The following is a 22535-nucleotide window of genomic DNA, read 5'->3' as shown; positions in this document are numbered from 1 at the left end:
ATTGATTTTGTTTGGATCCTTCTTTTCTTCCGAAAAATGGGAAGGAGAAGTATCTTCTGTGGATCCCTCTTGTTCCTATTTAGTCCTTTTTTTGTTTCTTCCCTTTCTTATTAAGAATGGGAAATAGTATTTTGCCTAAATGGTAGACAAGTAATAAATAAGAGAAGGCTAGTGGGAACTTTACGTTCACTTTTAGAACGAGTAAGAAAACTAAACTTAGACAATTATTCCATTTGAATAGATGTTGTAGTGTATTATAGATTGATTTGCTCCTCACGTATTTCCTTTCTAAAGAAAACTCCCTTTCTAAAGAAAACTCCCGTAAAGTTTGCGCGTAGTTTAAAAAATACTTCGTGCTTTCATTAGTTGTAGAATTATCATCGTAATGCCTTCTTGTCCAATCACCGTGATTTCAACCGTTCTTTTCCTGATTTAAGTTTCAAATTGAAAGAAGTGAAATTCCTAAAAAAAAATATATATGGGTTGAGTGGTCTTCTTTCAACTTTTGAAAATGAGGTTATTTCTAAAAAGTTGAAAAAAAAAAAAAAAAAAGTTCCAAGGGTAAAATTGTAATTTGAATCCCAAGTCAAAAGATGCGATTTTTAAAAGGAAGCTTGTTTTCCAAAACCAAAACATCGAGGGTCGTAGCCGATTCTTATTTCTTACCATTTCCATCAGCTTTTGCAGTGGCGAAGACCTCAAAGCGATGTTCCTCAACAAACTACCCGCCACCAAAATCCTTCAAAAAAGCCGCAAAAACCCCCTTCTATCCCTCTGTTTCCCCTTCGCGAATCCTCCTTATACCTTCACACAGAAGTCCGGCTATGTCGATGTCTACATGAAATGGAAGAAAGATTCGTATTACGATTCCATCGAGCATATCCTCAACTCCATCCAACTCAAATCCGTCATCTCTTTCAAAAACTGCATCGCCCAAGACCCAAATGGGTGCATCCCAATCTCTGCCGTTTCTAAGCGAGGGCTCGAAATGGGTGTGTCGATGAGGGTTTCGAGGTTTCTAAGGTTGTACCCATCAATTTTTGAAGAGTTCACAGGTCCTCTATACAATCATCCTTGGTTCAGATTGACCCCAAAAGCTGCTGAGATTGATGAAGAAGAGAAAAGGGTTTATCAGAATTGCAGGGAGGATTTGATATGCAGGTTGAAGAAGTTCATACTGATGAGTAAGAATAACGTTCTGCCATTGAAGATAATCCAAGGTATGCAATGGTATTTAGGGATTCCTGATGAATTTTTGCAAAATCCAGAAGTTAATCTTGATGGGTCTTTTAAGTTAGTTACAATGGAAGATAAATTAGAAGGATTAGCTGTGGAATGTGATGAGAAGTTCATGTCTGTGATGCAGAAAAACGCCATTAAAAAAGGTGTTTATTCTTGTGGAACAATGGAAGCTCTTGAATTCCCACTCTTCCCCTCAAAGGGCTTAAGGTTGAGGAGGAAGATTGAGGACTGGTTAATGGAGTTTCAAAAGCTTCCTTATGTATCTCCCTATGAAGATTTTTCACATTTGGATCCAAATAGTGATATATCAGAGAAAAGATTGGTGGGTTTTCTTCATGAATTGCTTAGTTTATTTGTGGAACATTCAGCAGAGAGGAAGAAGCTTCTGTGCCTTAAAAAGCATATGGGTTTGCCTCAGAAGGTTCATAAGGCATTTGAGAGACATCCTCACATGTTTTACTTGTCTTTAAGAAACAAGACTTGTACTGCTATTCTTAAAGAGGCTTATTGTGATAAAGCTTCTATTGAGAGACACCCTATATTGAGAATTAGGCGAAAGTATATCAATCTGATGAAGGAATCTGAAGTGATTTTGAAGAACAGGAGATTTGGTAATGGTCTTGCTCATCGAGAAGGTCTGGTGGACTTGGATTTGGACTTGGATTTGGATGCTGCAGATGGAGATCAAAGGGAAATTCCTAAGTGTTAATGCTCCACTCTCTTGTGTAATGCCATTACTTTTAGCCTGGTATGTCATACTCTCTTTTTTTGACATAACTTATATTCTAGTAGTTTGTCTTTGATTTTATATGAAAACTATGACATTTTATGACTAAATCTTTTTTAACATTTTGGAGATAGGGCAACTCTTTGGTAGACTGCTTAGTGTCTAGAAATAGTGTAGTTTATTTTAGAGGTATAGAGGGATTTTGGGAGGTTTTGGGCTTGGTTGGGAGGAGAACGAAGCATTCTTTATAAAGGTGTGGAAACCTCTCCCTATCAGATATGTTTTAAAAACTTTAAGGGGAAGCCTGAAAGGGAAAACTTAAAGAGGATAATGTCGGATAGCGGTGAGCTTGGGTTGTTACAAATGGTATCAGAGTCAGACACTATGCGATGTGTTAGCGAGAAGGCTGAACCCCCGATGGGGGTGATGGGAAAGCCCAAAGAGGACAATATCTGCTAGCGGTGGGCTTGGGCTGTTACAAATGGTATCGGAGCCAGACACCAAGTGATGTGCCGTCGAGGAGGCTGAACCTCAAAGGAGGGTGGACACCAGTGCTAGTGAGGAGGCTGAACCCCGAAGGAGGGTGGAGACCAGTGCTAGCGAGGAGGCTGAACCCCGAAGGAGGGTGGAGACCAGTGCTAGCGAGGAGGCTGGGCCTCGAAGAAGGGTAGACACAGGTGATGTGCTAATGAGGACGCTAGGCCCCAGCGAGGATGTTGGGCCTTGAAGAAGGGTGGACACTAAACGGTGTGCCAGCAAGGATGTTGGGCCTCGAAGAAGGGTGGACACCAAACGGTGTGCCAACAAGAACGCTAGGTCCCAAAGGAGGGTGGATTGGAGGTCCCACATTGATTGGAGAGGAGAACGAGTGCCAGAACGCTGGCCCTGAAGGGGGGTGGGATTGTAAGATCTCATATCAGTTGGGAGGAGACCGAAACATTCCTTATAAAGGTGTGGAAACCTCTCCCTAGCAGATACGTTTTAAAATCCTTCTAGGTAAGTCCGAAAAGGAAACCCCAAAGAGACAATATCAACTAGCAATGGACTTAGGCGGTCAAAATAATATTGCTTTTTAGCATCTTTCCTTTGTCTTTCTTTAACCATCGGAGGCATTTTTTATTTTGTAGTTCTTTCCTTTTTCCCTGTTATGTTTGGCTTTCTTTCTCTGTTTCTGGCCCTTTCTTATTATTTCATATAAAGGGAGAGAAACACATTCATTTGCTCTTTCATCTCATCTTAAAACGTTTAAAATCAGAACTCTGAGCTTATATTCCTTAGTGATGATATCTGTTTAGTGTTCTTAGCCCCATCAGATAACTTTCTGCTACAGCAATGAGATATATATAGATAAATAGATAGATAGATGTTATATAATATATTAAGCTTCTTTACTTCAGTCATTTACATTTGGGGGTTTAGCTTTACATAATACATTATATATTAAAACTTAATTCTCTCTATCTGCAAATTCCGAGAAAGTGAGGGTCGCAAAATATACACTCTTTCTCCAATATTCTTCTTATTCTCATTTACAACGACACTTCTTTCTTCCCCGCCCCTCCCTCTTCCATTACCTCTGCCTTTAAATACTTTTTGTTTATTTACAAATTACTGTTATTCTGTCAGCTGAAACATAAATCTCTAACCTTTCACCTCTGTCACTGCAACAGCAAGAAAATGAACTGGAATTCTTTCTGATCAAGGCAGCTGGAGACTGGCCTGACCTTGCTGCAATCCGAAAACTGCTCTACCGGGAGGATGAGAAGGAAGACGCCGACGCCGACTGTCCAATTCTCCTTTCTGCAAAGGACAGGCAAGTTTATCACGATCTGTGGCGATCACACTAAAGATATCCAGAATTATGAGTGTAAGAGAAGTGCTACGTCTCTCACCTCCTGTTGTGATGAGCTTTTCAACTCGAGATACGATATGTTTACCGTAAGTATACCTCTTGAGGGAGTTCAAGTGAACCCTGATACGAGAGAGAATTAATTCAAGACTATGGTCATCACACGACTCTAGAACCTTTTGGACAACGTAGTTCCCGAACGGATCCTTCATCATTGCCTGTAACATATCATTTTATCAGACCAATTATTTGTAAATTTATACAAGCATTGAATGCATAGAAGTTACTGCTGATCATCCTACCAGCACCAAGAACTTTCGTTTCTATCAAATTTCTATATATGATCTCTTAACTATAATACGAAATACACCCAATTGTCGTAAAAGTGGAATATTATTTATTGAACATGTTAAGATACAGGTATTAAGGCATGTATGTTGACGTTAGAGTGTCTTCGCAAAAGCTCGACTTTAAAGTGAAAAACACAGCATGTTATGCTTCTCTTGCATGATCAAAGGCAGGTACACACGAGAATTTAAAGATGAGTAAGTATTCAACAGACCTGCAAGGGCTCATTCTCATCAGTAGAACCAAGAATCTCGTTAATTAGTAGTTGACGTTCCTCAGGACTGCCAAATGTTAAACACTTCTCCACAACATTAGAAGCAAACTTCTGTTGACTCATCTTTACAATCTGTCCTGCAAGCTTACTTATAATAGCAGACCGCTCGTGCGGTTTACCGAATTGAAGTACATGCTACAAAATAAGGGCACAGAATTGGTACAGAGATATAATAAAAAGCAACAATGATCATTGACAATATAGTCTTCTTTAGATATGATGAACAGAACAATCAGTTTCCCCTCGACCCTATTCTAAAAAACATAGAAAGTAGTTGCATTGCAACTAAAATATCACACAAATAGTCAGATGAATCAACTAATTTCTTGACAAACGAGCAATATATCGACGCGTACATTTGTACATATATACACAAATTGACTATTTCGCATAATTTGTTTACCTGAATAACATAATTTCCATACTGATCTTGTGACAGGAGGCAAACGGATTGCATGATTTCATCCATGATAATTTGTTGTGTATTCAAATCATTGCAGTGTTCTAATACCCTCTACAAACATCAAGAATGGAGATCAATCTATATTGTATATTTTCTACAAATAAAAATGTACAGGAGAAACAAACCAGTTACCTGAATAACACGGCAGCCATATGGATGAGTGGATAGTGCCAGAACTTGGCCATAAAATGATGATATGATAAACTGGATTCTATCTTGAGGGACGCACTCGATACATTTCTGAATAACATGATTTCCGTTCTGATCACGAACACATTTCATTACCGAACCATCAAGCTCGGCAACCATTTGAGCCTGTTGATCCGAACCAACTACCTCCAAAGCCTGCATAAATATTTTTTTTTTCTCTCTTTATAAAGCATCACTGTCGCATTTGGTTCATAATGGATAAAGTAGAAGAGGAAAATACAAGGTAATATATAATCAGATGTTCTTAATGACAAGTGCATCTCATTTTCCCAATAGAACAACGGAGGTGTTCATAAACAAGGACAAAATCCACCCAACAATAATGCTCATTGCTGATTGAATAAACATTCATAAGCAGGAGAGAGTCAAGAAAGAACCTTCTGAATCACTCTGCATCCATACATTTGAAGACTAAGAGGCAAAACATGTCCTGAAACTTGGTCAGCTAACTCCTTCCTTTGACTTTCAGTACCATGTTCGAAAAACTGCACCAATGAATAATCAATCAACTCGAGATTTTAATATACCAAGCCATTGAAGATACATCTAAATTCAAAAGCATTTACTTTCTGAATGACATAATTTCCAAAGACATCGGTCATCAAGGTACGAGCATGTGGAATTATCTCGGGAAATATCTTTGTCTTCTCCACCACATTGGCAGTTTCTAGCTTTTGCTGGATAAAACGACTTCCATATTGATCCATACTACACAAAATAGGCATACCATGAATTAGGAAAAATTATAAAAATAGTATAATTAAATAATACCCTAAGAATAATACATGTAAAAGAACACCAATAAATCATGCGCACCTGAATTCAATGACATGATCAACAATGTCTGAAAGCTCAAAAGATCTAGTCTTGTTGCTTTTGAACTCATCCAATAAAGTGGATGGAAAACTTTCATCTACACTACTGCTGATATCCGGCTGCCAAGACCCCTGGGCTCCTATTGAATTCCTCATCAGTGAATTAAAGCGCAAGATTCGTTCATTCTGCAGCATTGTACCTCCGTGTCCAACAGACGAAAGACCAGAATCCAATACTTGGTCTGCCAAATATGGGATGCCAGAACCATATAGAGTATTTGCATACAATCTGGGGTTATAAACACTTGAATTACCTGAAAGTGACAACTCGTAGTGCTGCTTTTGTTGGGCAAGCAAGGTTTCAAGATAGGCACTTCGAAGGCCTTGCAAGTCTCCTTGAGTAATCCCATAGTAATTATGGGACTGCAAACTAGAACCAGCATGGACTGCACGATCAGAAGTTCCCGATGGCAGCTTAATATGATCAGATGTTCCGTAACTATTTAGAGCAGAATTATGATTCATGTTTATAGCAAGGTCACCAGACGTATATCCAGCCAAATCCATACTCTGAAGGTTTGGATTTTGAAGGTGTATAGTAGGCCCTTCCTTGCTTCCAAAGCCTGACGAATTTGCTTTGGAGTATAGACTGGTAGAAGAAGAAGTTCTTTTGGGAAAGTTTACATTATCGTGAGAATGCATCGTAGGCGCTCTCAGGTTCATTACAATCCCACTTTTCCTTGCTAGGTCAATATTATCACTAGGTTGTGAGAGATTTTTGTCACTAAACTCAGGCAGAGTACGTGTGTGAATACCATTGGACATGTTGATCAGAAAATCAGACTGTTCACCATGATCCAGATGAAGTCGAGATTGGACCCCATTAACTCCATCTTCAGGTCTAATTGACGACAGGTGTAGACCAGATATGTCAGGCGGTTCGGTAAACCCAGCAGAATGACCATTTTGGACCTTGAACACAGTTATATTCTTCTTTTCTACAGGGAAAACCCTACTGCCAACAGGAGGTAGACCAGAACTTGAAGACCTTCCAACTAGCTGTGGTTCAGGAGTCGTGCTCCTCGAAAGAGCCGAACAATTAGGATTCAGAAAGGAATGAGAAATTGCTTTGTTATGACTCTGAACTCCAACAAAGCCAGGGGGACCTGAGTTAAGCAAATCCTCAATAGAACCCCCCACCCCATTACATAATCCTAGTGGCTTTATATCAGTCATTCCCATAGTGTCAACATCCCCAAAAGAATTATGACTCGCAGGGCGTGACAATTGGCCAGACAAGGAAGCAGATTCACCAAGTCCCTCCTGCAGGATATTATCTATTAATCTTTAATGCATTAAATTAAAGAAATCTCTGCCTACCCAGCAAGGAGAAAGCTGCTTTATTATGACACCAAGATCTGTAAGATGGTTCTGAAGACATGCATTCACCTATAAAACTAATCCTAACCGAAGCTGAAAAAAAGGAAAACTAAAAGAAACACGAGCTATGAACATGGTAATATAGACTAGTATCATCAAAACAAATAGAACGCCAGAACTAAACAAAAATAATGTAGGGACCATATCTAACAAAAATGAGAAGACAAGTCCAATTTAGAGAGATCACTAGCCAAACCAAGGTGACTTCAAGTAATGAACCAAAGTAATATAACAAAAAAAAAATCGTCGCAGCTTAGGAGAAATAAGTTAAAGAATGAACTCCATGTCATATCCCTAAAGAAGAAAAGAAATCTGCTATATGACACGCGACAATATTGTATATATCTAAGATAACCACAAGCAGGTTCACTTAAAAATTTGCAGAAAATACAACATGATAGGGGCCAAGCTAGATACAGTGTAAAATAGTTAGATCAGTTACCTGGACAATATCAGCAAAACTCCTTCGTCTTGCACCAAGTCCAAGTCCATCGCCACATGATCCAACTAAACCGTCCCTACCTCTGTCGTGCCACTCCGATAGAGCGTTCCTGGAGACATTTTTTCCATTAGCACCCCCAAACTCCATTACATTACTACTATTCTTTTCTGCCCGCTGTACAGAACTGCCAGGCTGCATAGAGAACAATGATGAACTTGTATTACCATCTACTAACTTCTTCCAGTTCCAATCCTCCTGTCGCCCCAACGAAGACCCACTTCCCTGAAACCGCTGCGCAACACGCCAGTCCTCTTTTGATACTAAAGGTGGAGGGAGTCTTGGATTGATATAATCATTCGAGTAATAGTAAGAAAGATAATCCGGGTGTGAACGAATCTCATCCTCAGATAAAACCCTATCATTAGTACTACTCTTAGCATTCAACTCACTATAATAAGAGCTCGTAAACAGACTTCCCACAGCATTTAATGATCCCTCAACTGTTGGGGGAGCACTACCACTCCTGTAAATATTCAGATCTCCATCTCGCCCTGTTACTGATTGATTGGAATTTTCTCTCAGAAGTAGTTCAAGCTCAGTCCGCAAATTATCTTCAAAATTTCCAAGGGGCACCTGGTGACCATCATTCAGTATGGGCAGCATGTCCGTGTTACTCCCAGAAGCCATCTTCAGGGATTTTAAGCTCTAAAATCCCGACATTCCCCACACACAAAAGAAAACACAGCATAAATCAAAACAAGCAAATTTTAAATTCATAAATCAGAGACCCACTCCACTGTTTTAATACTCGAGAAGTATTAAAGAAGCAAATTAATCCACACAGACTATCAAAAGAATACAGACAGAAGTAGTCGCATATAATATACAAGCATCAGGCCCACAGATTCGACCTCTGACGGAAACAAAGTAACAGGAATTCTCAAAATTCCATCAACAGGTCCCAAAAAGTTGTGAAAGGCAAAAAAACAACGCAGAATCCCTCCCCCGAAGACAAAAAAAACATTAAACTAAGAGGGAATCCTACATCGCAACTACCAAAAATCGGCATGTAAGAAGACGAGAGAAATTTCCAGACCTGTAAGAAGATCCTCCACAATGATACACCAATACGATCAAGACTCAAGGAATCGACCGCTCGTGAAGCTAAAATCCATAGCGAAAGGGGCAAACACAAGAAATGAGAAAATCAGGGGAAGGAAATGCATAATAGTGAATCGAATAGATGATTAAAGAAAGAGAAAGAGAGAGGGAAATGAATGAGATTTCACCGTGTCATTGAGGAATCTGGAAGCAAAAGTAGGCATGAGAAATGAAAATCGGGAATAATTCAGCGTGAAATTCCGTTTGAAATCGTAAAATTAGGAAGAAATTAGAACAATTCGCGTGGGCCTATGAATATCAATATGATCCTTCGGAACGGCTGTTATTGTTTCTTTTCATTTCAACAAAATTTTGAGGAAGAAAAAAATGCAGAGACAACCACCGCCGTCTGATCATGAATCGACGGTCATCTACAAACGTACGTGCATTGCATGAGCCTATGCTCGTACACTTCTTTACAAACCTATTTTCGACACTTTTGTACTCNCAACCACCGCCGTCTGATCATGAATCGACGGTCATCTACAAACGTACGTGCATTGCATGAGACTATGTTCGTACACTTCTTTACAAACCTATTTTCGACACTTTTGTACTCAAAAATTAATTGTTTAAATATATATATTAAATGGTTCTCAACTTCTCACTATTTCTTTTATTTATTTCTTTTTTATTATTTTACTCTTACATCAATACATACATATATATATATATATATATATTTCAAGGGGTCGACGGAGAGAAAAGATTCCCGAACCAGAGCATATTATTGACTCAACCACAAATCTGTTGAATGAAGGTAAATCAGTTGACTTCGTTTATGCCTTATGTAGTAAGTAAAAGGCGGCTAAGCTTACATTCGGAGTAAAGTAAGAGAATTCAATCTTGCACCATCTTCAACTCTTCTCGGGATCTGGTGTTTTTCGAGAAAAGGTTTGATCCATTAATATCATGATTGGGTCGACCAGAGAAGATCTAGAGTGAATAGAAAATAAAAAACGTACACAACGTTATAACTGAAATACTTGGAATAATCCTACCATTACGAGATAGAGTGCTTAGCTGGAATATATAATATTAGTTAAAATTACTAGGTGGGTCCATTTCAATTTAATGAAAAGTAGTTAAATTAATAATAATATTTTTAAATTTTTTCAAAAATATTTTTACTTTTTATATACAAATTGTTAGTGTTTTGTTTAAAAAAAAAACATTCTTATTTTTTTTAGTTCTTAAAAAATATATATATAAGTTTATTTTTAATATAAAATATTAATGGTTTCATCAAAATATGATAATAATTATCTTTTTATTATTTTAAAAGTATTATCGTCGTATATGTTTCTTTTATTTACCACAATTTGATCGAAAAAATATGTTTTATGTAAATTGAGCTATACTTATATTGATCCATGTTTTATATAAATTGAGCTATATTCACATTGGTCTGCTCTTAAATATATTTATAATCAATTATTTGTGGGATAATTAAATTTCAGAGATTATTTTGTTTATTTATTTAGAAAAATCATTTTCCTTGTTTCAACCCCTATATATATAGATATAGAATTAAATGGCCTATGTGTGGCCCTAAATATTTAATGACATTTAATTTCGGTTGAATTTTAATAATATATATGGTCATATTAAATTAAGTTTTCCAATAAAATATAAATTTTATAAATGTAATTAAAGTATAAGAAACAAAAGAAATATGATATTTATTGAAATAAAACCTATATATAAAAAAAACAAATCTCTTTTTTAAATTAAAAAAATATATATTTAAAATAGTTTAAAGATGAAACAAAATTATTTTTAGAAAAAATAGAAAATAAAAAAATATAGATTATGAAGGGCTTAGGCCCAAATCAAAAAGTTTCTTAGAATTGGGCGGCCCAATCTTCAAAAAGCCCATGCATTGGCCCAATCTTCAAAAAAGCCCATGCCTTGGCCCATTGGATGGTTTAAAGAACCTGACTTCAATAAAAATAGTGATCTTATCCACAGAATGTATTACGCTACCAAGCATGAAACATATAATAATAATAATAAGTTTTAATCTCGAGACTTTTTTACGATCGAACCCGGATATTATTCAATCATATTTCTCTTCCAAATCCCCGAAAGCGAAGCATGATGCCGGGGCGGGGGGACGGGACAAGAAATGGCTTAGAAGAAAGATATTTTGGTTCCCAATGTTTCCCCATGCCCAACGAGATGCATCATCCCCCTCCCCTCGTACTTTTGTTATTCGACTATTGTCCGAGAAAGATATTATGACCTAAGTGGTGCTTGCGTTAAGTATAATAATAAATACTCGTAATGAGTCCTCACACCCCGTTATCCAAATATCTCCTACTATCTCAAGAGGACAAAAAATTATTCAATGTGGCCACCACATTGATACCTGAACGGTTGTATAATCATAACTCTTTTGTTCTATCTCATATATCTAATCCCGTGGCAATTAACCTCCCTCGTCGAATACGTTCTCCCAACAATTCCCCGGAAACCAACTCGAAAGATCAGAAGAAGAGAGTAACATAATATAGCTCAAAAGTTATTGGCTATTTCTTGGCAATATGATCTTGGAAAGGTGAGGTGAGAAAACATTGTTCCCATTTAATAAGTGGGAGGTTTTGGTTTGGTGGGTCAAGAAGAAAGTTGGGTGCGGTGCCCATCAACTTTGAAGTGCTATTACTTTTTCAACCACTTGGGTTTATGCCTGATTGTGATGCCTTCCCAACTCCCCCACACAACAAACCATAACGGTAAGATTCTACATCAGTTGGAGAGAAAAACGAAGCATTTTTTATAAGGGTGTGGAAACCTCTCCTAGTAAACACGTTTTAAAAACCTTCAGAGAAAGCCAGAGAGGGAAAACACAAAGAAGACATTATCTGCTAGTGATGGGCTTCAGCCATTACAATAACACCCCCTTCCAATAAAACTACAAGGCTCTTTCTTTATAAAAATGTGGAAACTTCTCTCTAGTAAATGCGTTTTTAGAACTTTAAAGGGAAAATTCAAAGAGGACAATATCTGCTAACGGTGGGTTTGGGTCGTTACAATAACACCCCCTTCCAATAAAACTACAAGGCTCTTCATTTATAAGGGCGTGGATACCTCTCCCTAGTAGATGTGTTTTGAAAAAACTTAAAGGAAAGCCGGAAAGGGAAAAACCCAAAGAGGACAATATCCGCTAACGATGGGCTTGGTCCGTTACAATAACACCCCTTCCAATAAAACTAGTTCCCCTCAAACCCTAAAAGGAGTTCTTCAAAAAGAAGAATCAGAAAAGAAAAGCTCTAAAAAATATAAAGAAAAGAACCTCTAGGACCACCATTTGTAACCTTTTTCAGTATTCGAGGGTCCCTCTAATTCATTCCTAAAGTGCTTTTCAACGCACTATGTAGAATTCTCCATCAATTTTTCAACCATAATAAAAGGTAAAAGTGCAGAGAGATCCAGAAGCCTCAAGAAAGACATGCTAGAACAATTAAATTAATCTACCAACACAGAACAGGAGAATCTGCATATCAGATATAATGTAAATGAATGGTGTAAAAACGCTGGTAAAGCCTTTCAAATAAGACATCCTCATGATGTGACAACGAATACATATATTGTTAAGAATTGGACATACATGTTAGATCATCCACCTTATGACAACAAAGAAATGATATCTGTAATGAAAAAAACTTGGCAAGAGGGCAAGCCAGGCCTTCTTCTTTATGTTGATGAATATAAGCAGAAAGGAATTTCTGTGAGATGCTGTCAAATCAATTCTAATACCACAAAGTGGATAAGACGATGCGGGTAAGAATGAATCATAAGTTACTCGCCTGTAAGCTCACGCTCAATCATTTTCTGAACGTCGTTGACAACTAAATATGCTTTGTAGAGACCAATCACCTCGTCTTGTTTCTTACTATCCTTCCATAGCTGCAAACATACATAGTCAAGACCTTGACATTAGTAGAGAGGAGGGATTCCAGTTGTAAGATATCTGATCGTATCTGATCGTGAAGAAACTCACCTGTATGGCTGGCATCTTCTGGTAGATTTAAAGACGAACAGTAGAGATACATGAAGAAAAGTGAAAATTTGAAACTATTAGAACTTGTAGACCCATGAATGGAAAGATTGAATGTTAATAAACATCAAAACAGATGCAAATTCATCAAAGTAACAAAGTATCAACATGTCTATGATCGAACCGTAAATTGTATATGTTCGAGAATGCAACGAAACACGTGTCTAACTTCAATTGTAAACAAGACCTCAAGAACAATATCCATTGGATTTATCAGAACTCAACTCCCTTATAAAGATTTATGGCAACACAAACAAAATGGAAGAAACATCAAAAGGCTTTGGAAAGAACTTACAGCTAATCCTGCACGAACAACTAGCTTGTGAGGCACCATATTGACATCAATGCAGTAGAATTGCAATCTAAAATTGATCAAGCACATGCACAATTTCAGTAAGTACTTAGCACACAGGTCTTCTAAGCATTATCCAGCGCTTGGAAAATGATGATATGGTACAATTCATATTTTACATTCAGTTGATTAGAAATGAGCTAAGAGCTAACCTGGGGTAATAATCAGCAGCCAATCTTTCCAATTGGGGCTTTAGATATATATAATTTCTGCACCAGTTTGCCATCCTACAGATCCACACGAACGCATTTTTCAACAAAAGAATATAAAATACTGCTTGAAATGCTGGTAATGAAAACTGGACAAAATATATCAAATCGTTCAATTCAAAATGATCACAATCAATGAAATTGCAAGGGAAAATCAAGCAATTGAGGACAATTTTTCCTGATAAACAGATAAATTTTTTATCAAACACTATCCAGTCAAGCTCAAATGCATTCACATCGTTTAGATTTCTTTCTCTGCTCTGGAAGAAACCTTCATAATTAAGTGAACATTTCCCAGAAAATCCGACAAGAAATGCATACATACCATACAATAATCACGGGCTCGTTTCGTTTCTCTGCATCCGTAATAGCCTTATCGAACTCAAGTTCACTACAAATGGACTTAAGCTCGATCGACACAGGAGATTCATCGCGAAACTGCAGGGAACTCTCTTGGGTCCAATCCCCAAGCACCGAAATCTTCTCACCAGTCGCAGAAACTTTCAAGGAAAGCGGCGGAAACTTTTGGGACAGAGGAAGCCTGTTGAAACCAGAGACGGTGAGCTTGGCCGCCGGAAGATCAAAACGAGCGTCTAATTTGGGGATAGATTTCACGGTTCCGAAGTGAACAGGCAAAACTTTCACCATTTCGGAAGGATGAAGAATTGGGAAACGGAAAAAGAAGTGGTCGGAGGGTGGCGGCGGCGGCCGGTTGAAGAGGGTTCCGGTGGGGTCCCACCGGGAGATTCAGAGTCAGTTGAAGGATTGTTCCCGATCGATCTCCCAAGCTGTAAAACCTTCAACAAAACGCCGTTTTGTGGAAGAAGAAACGAAAAAACCGAATAAAATAAAAATAAATAAATAAATAAATTAATTAATTAATTAAAACTCAAGTCGTGGGTGGCTGCCGCATGCATTCTTCGGCTTTTATTTTTATTATTTATTTATTATTATTATTAAACGGAAAATTGAAAAGTCATAGGAAATTAGAAATTGAATTCTATTATATTCTCATAGGTTGAATTCCTACCTTCACACAATTGACTTTTTTTTTTTTATATTATAAATAAAATTATGTTTATAAAATAATTAATAAATTAACCTAATCCAAATAATTCATTGTCCAGTATTTTTTATTTTTAATAAAAATAAAATATTAATTCATAAAACACCTATTTATTTAAAAAAAAATACATTTATTCATTTCCTCTTAATTTAATTATAAATTTTTTAAATAATAATTACTATTTAATGTATTAAACTATATTTAAATTGGTAATAAATTATATTATATCACGGGATTATGGATGAAGAATGCCGTTCTAAAACGGAATAACTTATTTTCATGCATGAAAAATAAATTTTTTCTTATTAAAAAAAAAGTGGGGTTTTCGTCATGCCCCTTTATATTTTTTTAATGCATTTTATTTGTTCTTTTATATATTCTTTTATTTTATATTGTTATAGGTAAATTAATTTTAAACCAATTAATTTTAATAAAATATATATATATATATATATGTATAATTTACTTATTCAATTTGTTTGGGCTTAAGGCCCACTATGTAGTATTGGGCTTCTACGGATTTCATAGTGATTAGTGGCAAGCCCAATAAGCCCTAATTTCGAGTTCACTTTAATAAAATAATAAATATTTATAAAAATTAAATGAGATAAATAATCTTTTTTTTTTTAAGTAATTAAGTGAACTAATTAAAATTGATATTTATATATAAAAAAAAAATTCATAGGTTATAATTATTAGGATTAAATTATATTTTTCTCTAAATTATATTGCCAGGCTGGCGGATTGATCATCCGAGAAATGTGGAAGATAGCACGGGTTTAGGATCTTATCTTTTTAGTCACAGGTTTGATGACGAGGATGGGTGGTTGAGATCTTCCGCGTGGACAAGATCGTCCATCATGATTACACGTGGCGCCAGATTAAGCTGGGAAGCTGATATCCTTCAAATATTTTAGTCCGTGTCCCACTTTTCTTATGCCGTCTAAACAGGTAAGCTACTACTACTCCACGTGGACCAATCATAATATTCCACGTATTAATTATTAGAAACAAAATGGAGAAGGTATGGTCCACGTTGGTATGTCGGAAGGAAATTGGTCAAAGGAGTTGACTTCTTGTAGTTATGAAATGCACGAGCATAGAAACACCAAATTCATGACAGCGGTGCATTTCAAAAGTTATCTACCTTTACTCCCTCTCTTCGGCCCTATTTAAATGTCCGGTCGGGTCACAATGTCATCACTAAATCTAAAAATTTGATTCTATAAGCGTTCGTTCTTTGTCAATGGCTCTACGACACGGTCTTTTCTTGTTCGTGTTCTTCCTTTTTGCTCTCTCTTCCCCTTTCACATCTATGGCAACGTCTCGAGCCATGCTTAACGTAGTATCGAGTGATCTAGCCATGATATCGACTTCTTCACCTTCTACTGTTTCGTTCCCAGTAATTCCTACTCCGTCCACATCTACAATCACGTTCGATGGAGAATCTACACCATCAACATCTGAAGCTACGACCATGGTAGGATCTGGTTCGACAATTTTCATGTCTCCGACTTCTAATGACTTTGTTGCTTTTGAAGTTCCTAATGGTATAGATGCAAAGCCACCAATGTCAGACCGGGTTATTCGGAGTTGCAAACCTAAAGGTCGAATGAGGTATTCTGCTCCCAGTGATCGTAGGAATAGTCTACCTCTTGTTTCGATTGTATGCTCAAACATGTCATGAAAAAAATCAGACATACAAATATTAGAAATGTTACATATATTTATTCAATACTACTAATTTTATATCTGTAGTTATACCAAAGTTTAAAGTATTTATGTACCGTTCAAAATCCAATTAAAGAGAGAAAAAAAAAATTATAGTTATGTCATGGTTTGATTTATTTTTATTTTTAATTAAAAAAAAACTTTTATTTTTTTATTATTAAAGTTTTTAATATATGTTGAACGTGATTTCAAGATACAAATCTGAATGAATACCATATAGATAAGTCCATTCGATCGAGAGAATTAGTACAAAGATTTAATATGATAAAACTATATATATATATATATATATATATATATATAAAAAGCCGCCTCCATTACCTAATCGTGACATACGAATTTTCGACACCTACCATTTATTATGGTTATAAATTATTTTATATTTTATTAAATTATTAATGGGTTGGTAGAGATAAATTTTAAATTTTATTAAGAGTACTTTTAACCATTTTTAATTTTTAAAAATTAATATATATATAAAGTTTAGGGACGAAATGGTTAGGAACGAAATTATTAATTTCATAGAAAATTAAATAAAAAAGTGATTTTTAACTAATTTATTATTAATTAAAGTTCAAATAAAGTGTCGTTTTAAAAATAATACAAAGATTTATTAACTAATTTATTACTAATTAGTACAAAGATTTATTAAAATTTAGTTTTAAAATATTAGTCTAATAATATATATTTATTTATTTTTGACTTTCCGTATTTTTTTTTAAATAAAAAATGTTAGATTTTAGTCTATTTAATTTTAAATATTAAATTAATCTCATTAATTACTAAAATTCTGTTTTTAAATGATTTTATCAAATTATAGGGACGAAATTTTAATTTTTTAAATTATAAGGACTAAATTGAAAAAAAAATAATAATATAAATAATCATCAAAATTTCAAAAGAGATCTAACAACCAAAATAAAAACGAGATAAAAAAACTAAAAAAATGCTTGCTTGTGTTGTTTGGTTTTTAAATATAATAATATTATTTTGAAATTAAATTAATAATACGTGGAATTTGATATCTAGAAGGAGGGCCCACTGGTGTCTCTCTCTTCGGCGGCGCGTGATTTATTGGCCACGTTTGGTGTATACGCGCAATTGACTCCCTACATTTCCATTTTCTAATATAAATAGAAATTGTCACCGGTAGATATTGATTTTTTTGGACTTTTTCTTTCAAACTTTCTGTCAATGTTTTTAAAATGTGTCTGCTAGAGAGAGGTTTTCACACTTTCGTTATCTTCTTCAACCAATGTGGGATATCACAACGCCCTTTAGGGTCCAGCGTCCTCGATGTCACTCGTTGCTTTCTCCAATCGATGTGGGACTCTACTAAATCCACCCCCTTCGGGGCCCAGCGTCCTTACTGGCACACCACCTCCTCGTGTCTACCCCCTTCGAGTAACAGCCTCCTCACTGGACGAGCCCAACGTCCTTACTGGCACAACACCTCCTTGTATCTATCCCCTTTGAGGAATAGCCTCCTAACTAGCACATCGTCCAGTGTCGAGCTCTGATACCATTTATAACGGCCTAAGCCAACCGCTAGCATATATTGTTCTCTTTGGGCTTTCTCTCTCCGGCTTCCCCTCAAGATTTTTAAAACACGTATGCTAGGGAGAGGGAGAAGTTTCTACACCCTTATAAATGATGTTTCGTTCTCCTCCCCAACCGACGTGGGATATCACATATTTTTAGCTGAATTTGGTCAAATTATCAAAATGATAGATATATTGAATCAATTACAAAAGTTATAAATGGTAAATAAAATAATAGTAAAATAATTAATTACGAGACTTTAGGATATAAATCCTAATGGATAATAAACCACACGATACCATTATCCTCACTGTAGAGCTAAAAATTCTTATATATTGGGATGACGGATATCAGACACATAAAAAAATATTAATACTCACACTTAGGTACGTATTGTTCATGTACGTATAGGGTCGAAGGAAAAATTCAATTATTTACTACTTGTGACCTTCAATCCAACCGTGGAATCAGATGTTGGTCCTTCCCATCGAGGGAGGATGAATATGAATTCATAGTTTTGGAAAATTACGATAAGGGCATTGTGACAATCTCACATATCTAGCCACGTAGCATAGGCAATTGACTACACTCATGTTGACTTTAGTTGCGATAAAATAAGAGAATTGGTTTTAGTGCTTGAACCGTGAAATCATATCTATAGTTTGAAGAATTAGGTAACGCAATATGAGTACCTCAAACCGTCACCACTTCTCATCCGTGGAGGTGTTGGTGTCTAGCTCAACTGATCTGGGATCTCACAATCCACCTCCTTGGAGGGCCCAACGTCCTCGGTAGTACCCCACTCGATATCTAGCTCTGATACCATTTGTAATAGCCTAATCCCACCGCCAGCAGATATTGTTCTCTTTGAGCTTTCCCTTCAAGGGCTTCCTCTCAAGGTTTTAAAACGTCTCTTCTAGGAAGAAATTTCCATACCCTTATAAGAAATGCTTCATTCCCCTCTCCAACCGACGATGATCTCACATTAAGTGTCTTTAATAGGATTGAGTGAAGTCTATCTTCACATCCAAAACAACATGGAGGTGTCTAGACACTGACGTGTCAAATGTTGCAAATTATCTTCGCATAATTCTATTCACCCCTTCATTCATTTATTCATATCGTGCACAACGACGGGTAGGAAAATCACAACCATTTCCTCGACGTCCATATATTGAGTTGGCACTAGCTCCCACGTCATCGTTAGCAACGTGGATAGCAAAATTTTTCATATCCATACAATCTATATGTGTATTTTCATTAAAAGTCGAGCGAGAGAAATTCAACCGTAATTGATAAAAGATTTTTATAATCATGCCCTAAGCGGCCGAAGTCTTCTCCAATGTCCAAATATTAAATATAAATTTGAGAAATTCATTGTCAAATGAAATCATCTCCCTCGACGGCTCACCTAAGCCTAAAACTTCAATTACTTTACCTCAATGGCAGCACTATAAATACAACCGTTCTTCATTAACCCACTTCAAATTCAACATCCATGGAGTTTTCCACGCGCCCCTGTTCTAAATTTCTTACTAAATCGTCCTAGTTTGAACAGTTCAATCGAAATCGAACCGATTCTCTCATCTGGGTCTTCTTAAAATCCTCGAAATTCAAGGGATTCGAGGGCGATTCTTCACCATTTTGCAGGAAATCGAGATGGGTCCATCGGGGAAGGACCTGAAAGACATGGTGGTGAGTCAACTGGGGGAGGCTTTGAGGGAGATATCGGGGCTTCCTGAGTATAACGGCATATGCAAGAAGGTGTATGGGGATTTGATTCGAAGGGTGAAGCTGTTAAGCCCTTTGTTTGAGGAATTGAGAGATGGAGATGAAGAACTTGAATTAGATGTTCTTAAGGGTTTGGAGTTGCTGAAAATTGCTTTGGATTCTGCTGCAGAGCTTCTTAGATCGGTCAGCCGAGGTAGCAAGCTATTTCAGGTATTGAATTCTGTTTTGGTTCTTGTAAGTTTCGCGTTCTTGAATTTTGTGTTTGGTTGCTGAGAATCTGAGATGATGAAACTGTGAATCTTCTGGAAAATTTGATCATTTGATTGAAGAACAAGTTGATCAGCCAAGGAATTTCATTGTTTGAAGAAAACAGCCTTGTTAATCTCTAGCTTTGATGATTTTATATGGCGTTCTATTGTGTTTGTGATTATTTACTCGATAAACGCGGCTGTTGGGTGGAGGTTTCCACATCCTTATAAAGAATGATTCGTTCTCCGGAGTGGGATCCTTCGGGGACTAGTATCTTCGTTGGTCTTCGTTCTCCTCTCCAATTGATGTGGGACCTCCCAATCCACCATTTTTGAGGCCCAACGTCCTTGCTAGCTCACCGCCTCGTGTCCACCTCCCTTTATGGCTCAGCTTTCTTGCTAGCACATCGCCCGGTGTCTAGCTCTGATATCATTTGTAACAACCCAAGCTCACTGTTAGTAGATATTGTCCTCGTTGGGTTTTTCCTTTCGGGCTTCTCCTCAAGACTTTTAAAACGCGTCTGCCAGGAAGAGGTTTCCACGCCCTTACAAAGAGTGCTTCGTTCTCCTCCCCAACCGATGATGTGGGATCTCACAATTATCTACTTTGACTACTAAGAGAGTGTTAGCTTTCAAGTTGTTGTTTTGAACTTGTTACCTGAATTCATTGAACTATTGCATCTCAGGCTTCGGAATTAGAGAAATTAGTACTTGAGTTTCATCATATGACTGAAGATATTGAAGCAGCACTCAGCAAGCTTCCCATCGACAAGCTCGGGATCTCGGATGAGGTTCGAGAACAGGTACGGTTATCACCTCCTTGAATGTTCATTGTGCATAAGGTTTGCTATGCTTAGTTGGATGAGTTATACACTTGTGAGTTACCGATGACGAACTACTTATTTCATCGATTTCAGACCGAGCTTGTTCATGCCCAATTCAAACGAGCGAAAGAGAGAGTAGGTTCAGCTGATGCAGAGTTAGGCAAGGACTTAGTCATATTAGAGGAAGAAAAAGATCCTGACCCTGCAATATTGAAAAGAGTTTCTGAAAAACTGCATCTTCGGAGTATAAACGATCTGAAGAAAGAGTCGTTAGCGATCCATGAGCTGGTGATCTCGATCGATGGAGGAGACCCGGGGGATGTTTTTGGTAAACTGTCGTCCATTTTAAAGAAGTTGAAGGACTATGTACAATCAGAAAACCCAGAAGTTGAAACTTCTCAAGATGAAAAAAGTACGACTATTAAACACAGATCTCCTGTCATCCCCGACGATTTCAGGTGCCCCATATCTCTTGAATTAATGAGGGATCCCGTCATCGTCTCGACCGGGCAGGTGAGCATCGTATTGACTTATGCAATGTTTTTTTTACTTATTGTTATTCTTATTCGTCTCGCTACCGTGTGACCTCTTGCAGACGTACGAGAGATCTTGCATTCAGAAATGGTTGGATGCAGGGCACAAAACCTGTCCAAAAACTCAGCAAGCTTTACAACATACAGCCTTAACACCAAATTACGTCTTGAAGAGCCTGATTTCTTTGTGGTGTGAGAACAATGGCGTTGAATTGCCAAGGAAGCAAGGTAACTGCAGAAGCAAGAAACCTGGAAGCGGTATTTCAGACTGCGATCGGGCTACCATTGACGCCTTACTGCTAAAACTGGTTAATGGATCTCCAGAACAGAAAAGATCAGCTGCTGGTGAGCTCCGACTCCTAGCGAAGAGGAATTCCGATAACAGAATTTGTATCGCCGAGGCGGGAGCCATTCCGTTCCTTGTCGAACTATTATCCTCAAATGATACTAGGACTCAGGAGCATGCAGTTACAGCACTATTGAATCTTTCAATCAACGACAGTAACAAAAGAACGATTGTCGATCTTCGAGCCATTCCTGCTATTGTCGAAGTGCTGAAAAATGGCAGTATGGAAGCAAGGGAAAATGCAGCTGCGACCCTTTTCAGCTTATCCGTGATAGACGAGAACAAGGTCGCCATCGGAGCAGCTGGTGCGATTCCTGCTCTCATAAGCTTGCTTTGTGAAGGTACTCCCAGAGGAAAGAAGGATGCTGCCACTGCTATCTTCAATCTTTCAATCTATCAGGGAAACAAAGCAAGGGCTCTAAGAGCAGGCATTGTGACTCCACTCATGGGATTTCTGAAAGACACTGGAGGTGGCATGGTGGATGAAGCTCTAGCCATTCTGGCCATTCTTGCAACTCACCATGAAGGAAAGGTAGCAATAGGGCAAGCCGAGCCAATGGCGGTTCTGTTAGAGTTCATCAAAACTGGTTCGCCACGGAACCGGGAAAACGCTGCAGCCGTGCTGTGGTCACTTTGCAGTACCGATTTCGAGCAGTTGAAGCTAGCTAGGGAGCATGGTGCTGAAGAGGCACTGAAAGAAGTATCTGAGAATGGCACAGACAGAGCAAAGAGGAAAGCAGGAAGCATTCTAGAGCTCTTTCAACGCTTTGATGGACCATCTTCACCCTTGTAATTATAAGGCATTAATAATACTATATAATATTACTGTATTTATAATGAAGAAATTTTCATGTAGAATTATGTAATTCTTGTTTGAAATTTAGTGAAGAAAGTGCTAAGATTACTTACACAAATGGCTGTT

The 22535-nt window shown here is 37.3% G+C and overlaps 4 protein-coding genes across 6 annotated transcripts; 2 read left to right on the top strand and 2 right to left on the bottom strand.

Annotated features, from left to right (window-relative positions):
* Positions 1-638: 638 nt before the first annotated feature.
* LOC111801924 (protein WHAT'S THIS FACTOR 1) lies at positions 639-3771 on the top strand. The gene is made up of 2 exons (XM_023686160.1): positions 639-1990; positions 3640-3771. Exon 1 carries the CDS (start codon positions 707-709, stop codon positions 1949-1951), a length of 1245 nt encoding a protein of 414 aa, XP_023541928.1. The 5' UTR covers positions 639-706; the 3' UTR covers positions 1952-1990; positions 3640-3771.
* On the bottom strand, positions 3312-9266 carry LOC111801920 (pumilio homolog 4). Of its 2 annotated transcripts, XM_023686155.1 has the most exons (11): positions 9100-9265; positions 8907-8974; positions 7811-8515; positions 5930-7251; positions 5680-5821; positions 5491-5598; positions 5036-5248; positions 4844-4954; positions 4381-4575; positions 3862-4036; positions 3312-3769 (listed from the first exon to the last, which is right to left on the bottom strand). In XM_023686155.1, the coding sequence occupies exons 3-11, from the start codon at positions 8495-8497 to the stop codon at positions 3717-3719; spliced, it is 3006 nt and encodes a 1001-aa protein (XP_023541923.1). In that variant the 5' UTR covers positions 8498-8515; positions 8907-8974; positions 9100-9265; the 3' UTR covers positions 3312-3716. The 2 variants fall into 2 exon arrangements, with proteins under 2 accessions (XP_023541923.1, XP_023541922.1); XM_023686154.1 differs by having other exon boundaries at positions 3312-4036; positions 9100-9266.
* A 3220-nt stretch (positions 9267-12486) lies between these two features.
* Positions 12487-14425, bottom strand: LOC111801918 (thioredoxin-like 3-2, chloroplastic). 2 transcript variants are annotated; one of them, XM_023686153.1, is made up of 5 exons: positions 13918-14425; positions 13536-13610; positions 13327-13393; positions 12975-12989; positions 12487-12880 (listed from the first exon to the last, which is right to left on the bottom strand). In XM_023686153.1, the coding sequence occupies exons 1-5, from the start codon at positions 14238-14240 to the stop codon at positions 12773-12775; spliced, it is 588 nt and encodes a 195-aa protein (XP_023541921.1). In that variant the 5' UTR covers positions 14241-14425; the 3' UTR covers positions 12487-12772. The 2 variants fall into 2 exon arrangements, with proteins under 2 accessions (XP_023541921.1, XP_023541920.1); XM_023686152.1 differs by having other exon boundaries at positions 12975-12992; positions 13918-14423.
* Positions 14426-19348: 4923 nt separating this feature from the next.
* Positions 19349-22527, top strand: LOC111801915 (U-box domain-containing protein 14). Its single transcript, XM_023686145.1, has 4 exons — positions 19349-19872; positions 20597-20713; positions 20828-21247; positions 21330-22527. The coding sequence occupies exons 1-4, from the start codon at positions 19591-19593 to the stop codon at positions 22404-22406; spliced, it is 1896 nt and encodes a 631-aa protein (XP_023541913.1). The 5' UTR covers positions 19349-19590; the 3' UTR covers positions 22407-22527.
* Positions 22528-22535: the final 8 nt, after the last annotated feature.

This window comes from Cucurbita pepo, chromosome LG09 (genome assembly GCF_002806865.2).
Source record: "Cucurbita pepo subsp. pepo cultivar mu-cu-16 chromosome LG09, ASM280686v2, whole genome shotgun sequence".
In the NCBI taxonomy this organism is placed as follows: domain Eukaryota; kingdom Viridiplantae; phylum Streptophyta; class Magnoliopsida; order Cucurbitales; family Cucurbitaceae; genus Cucurbita; species Cucurbita pepo.
The sequence above is the reverse complement of the archived record's forward strand: the minus strand, read 5'-3'. Positions and strand labels throughout refer to the sequence as shown.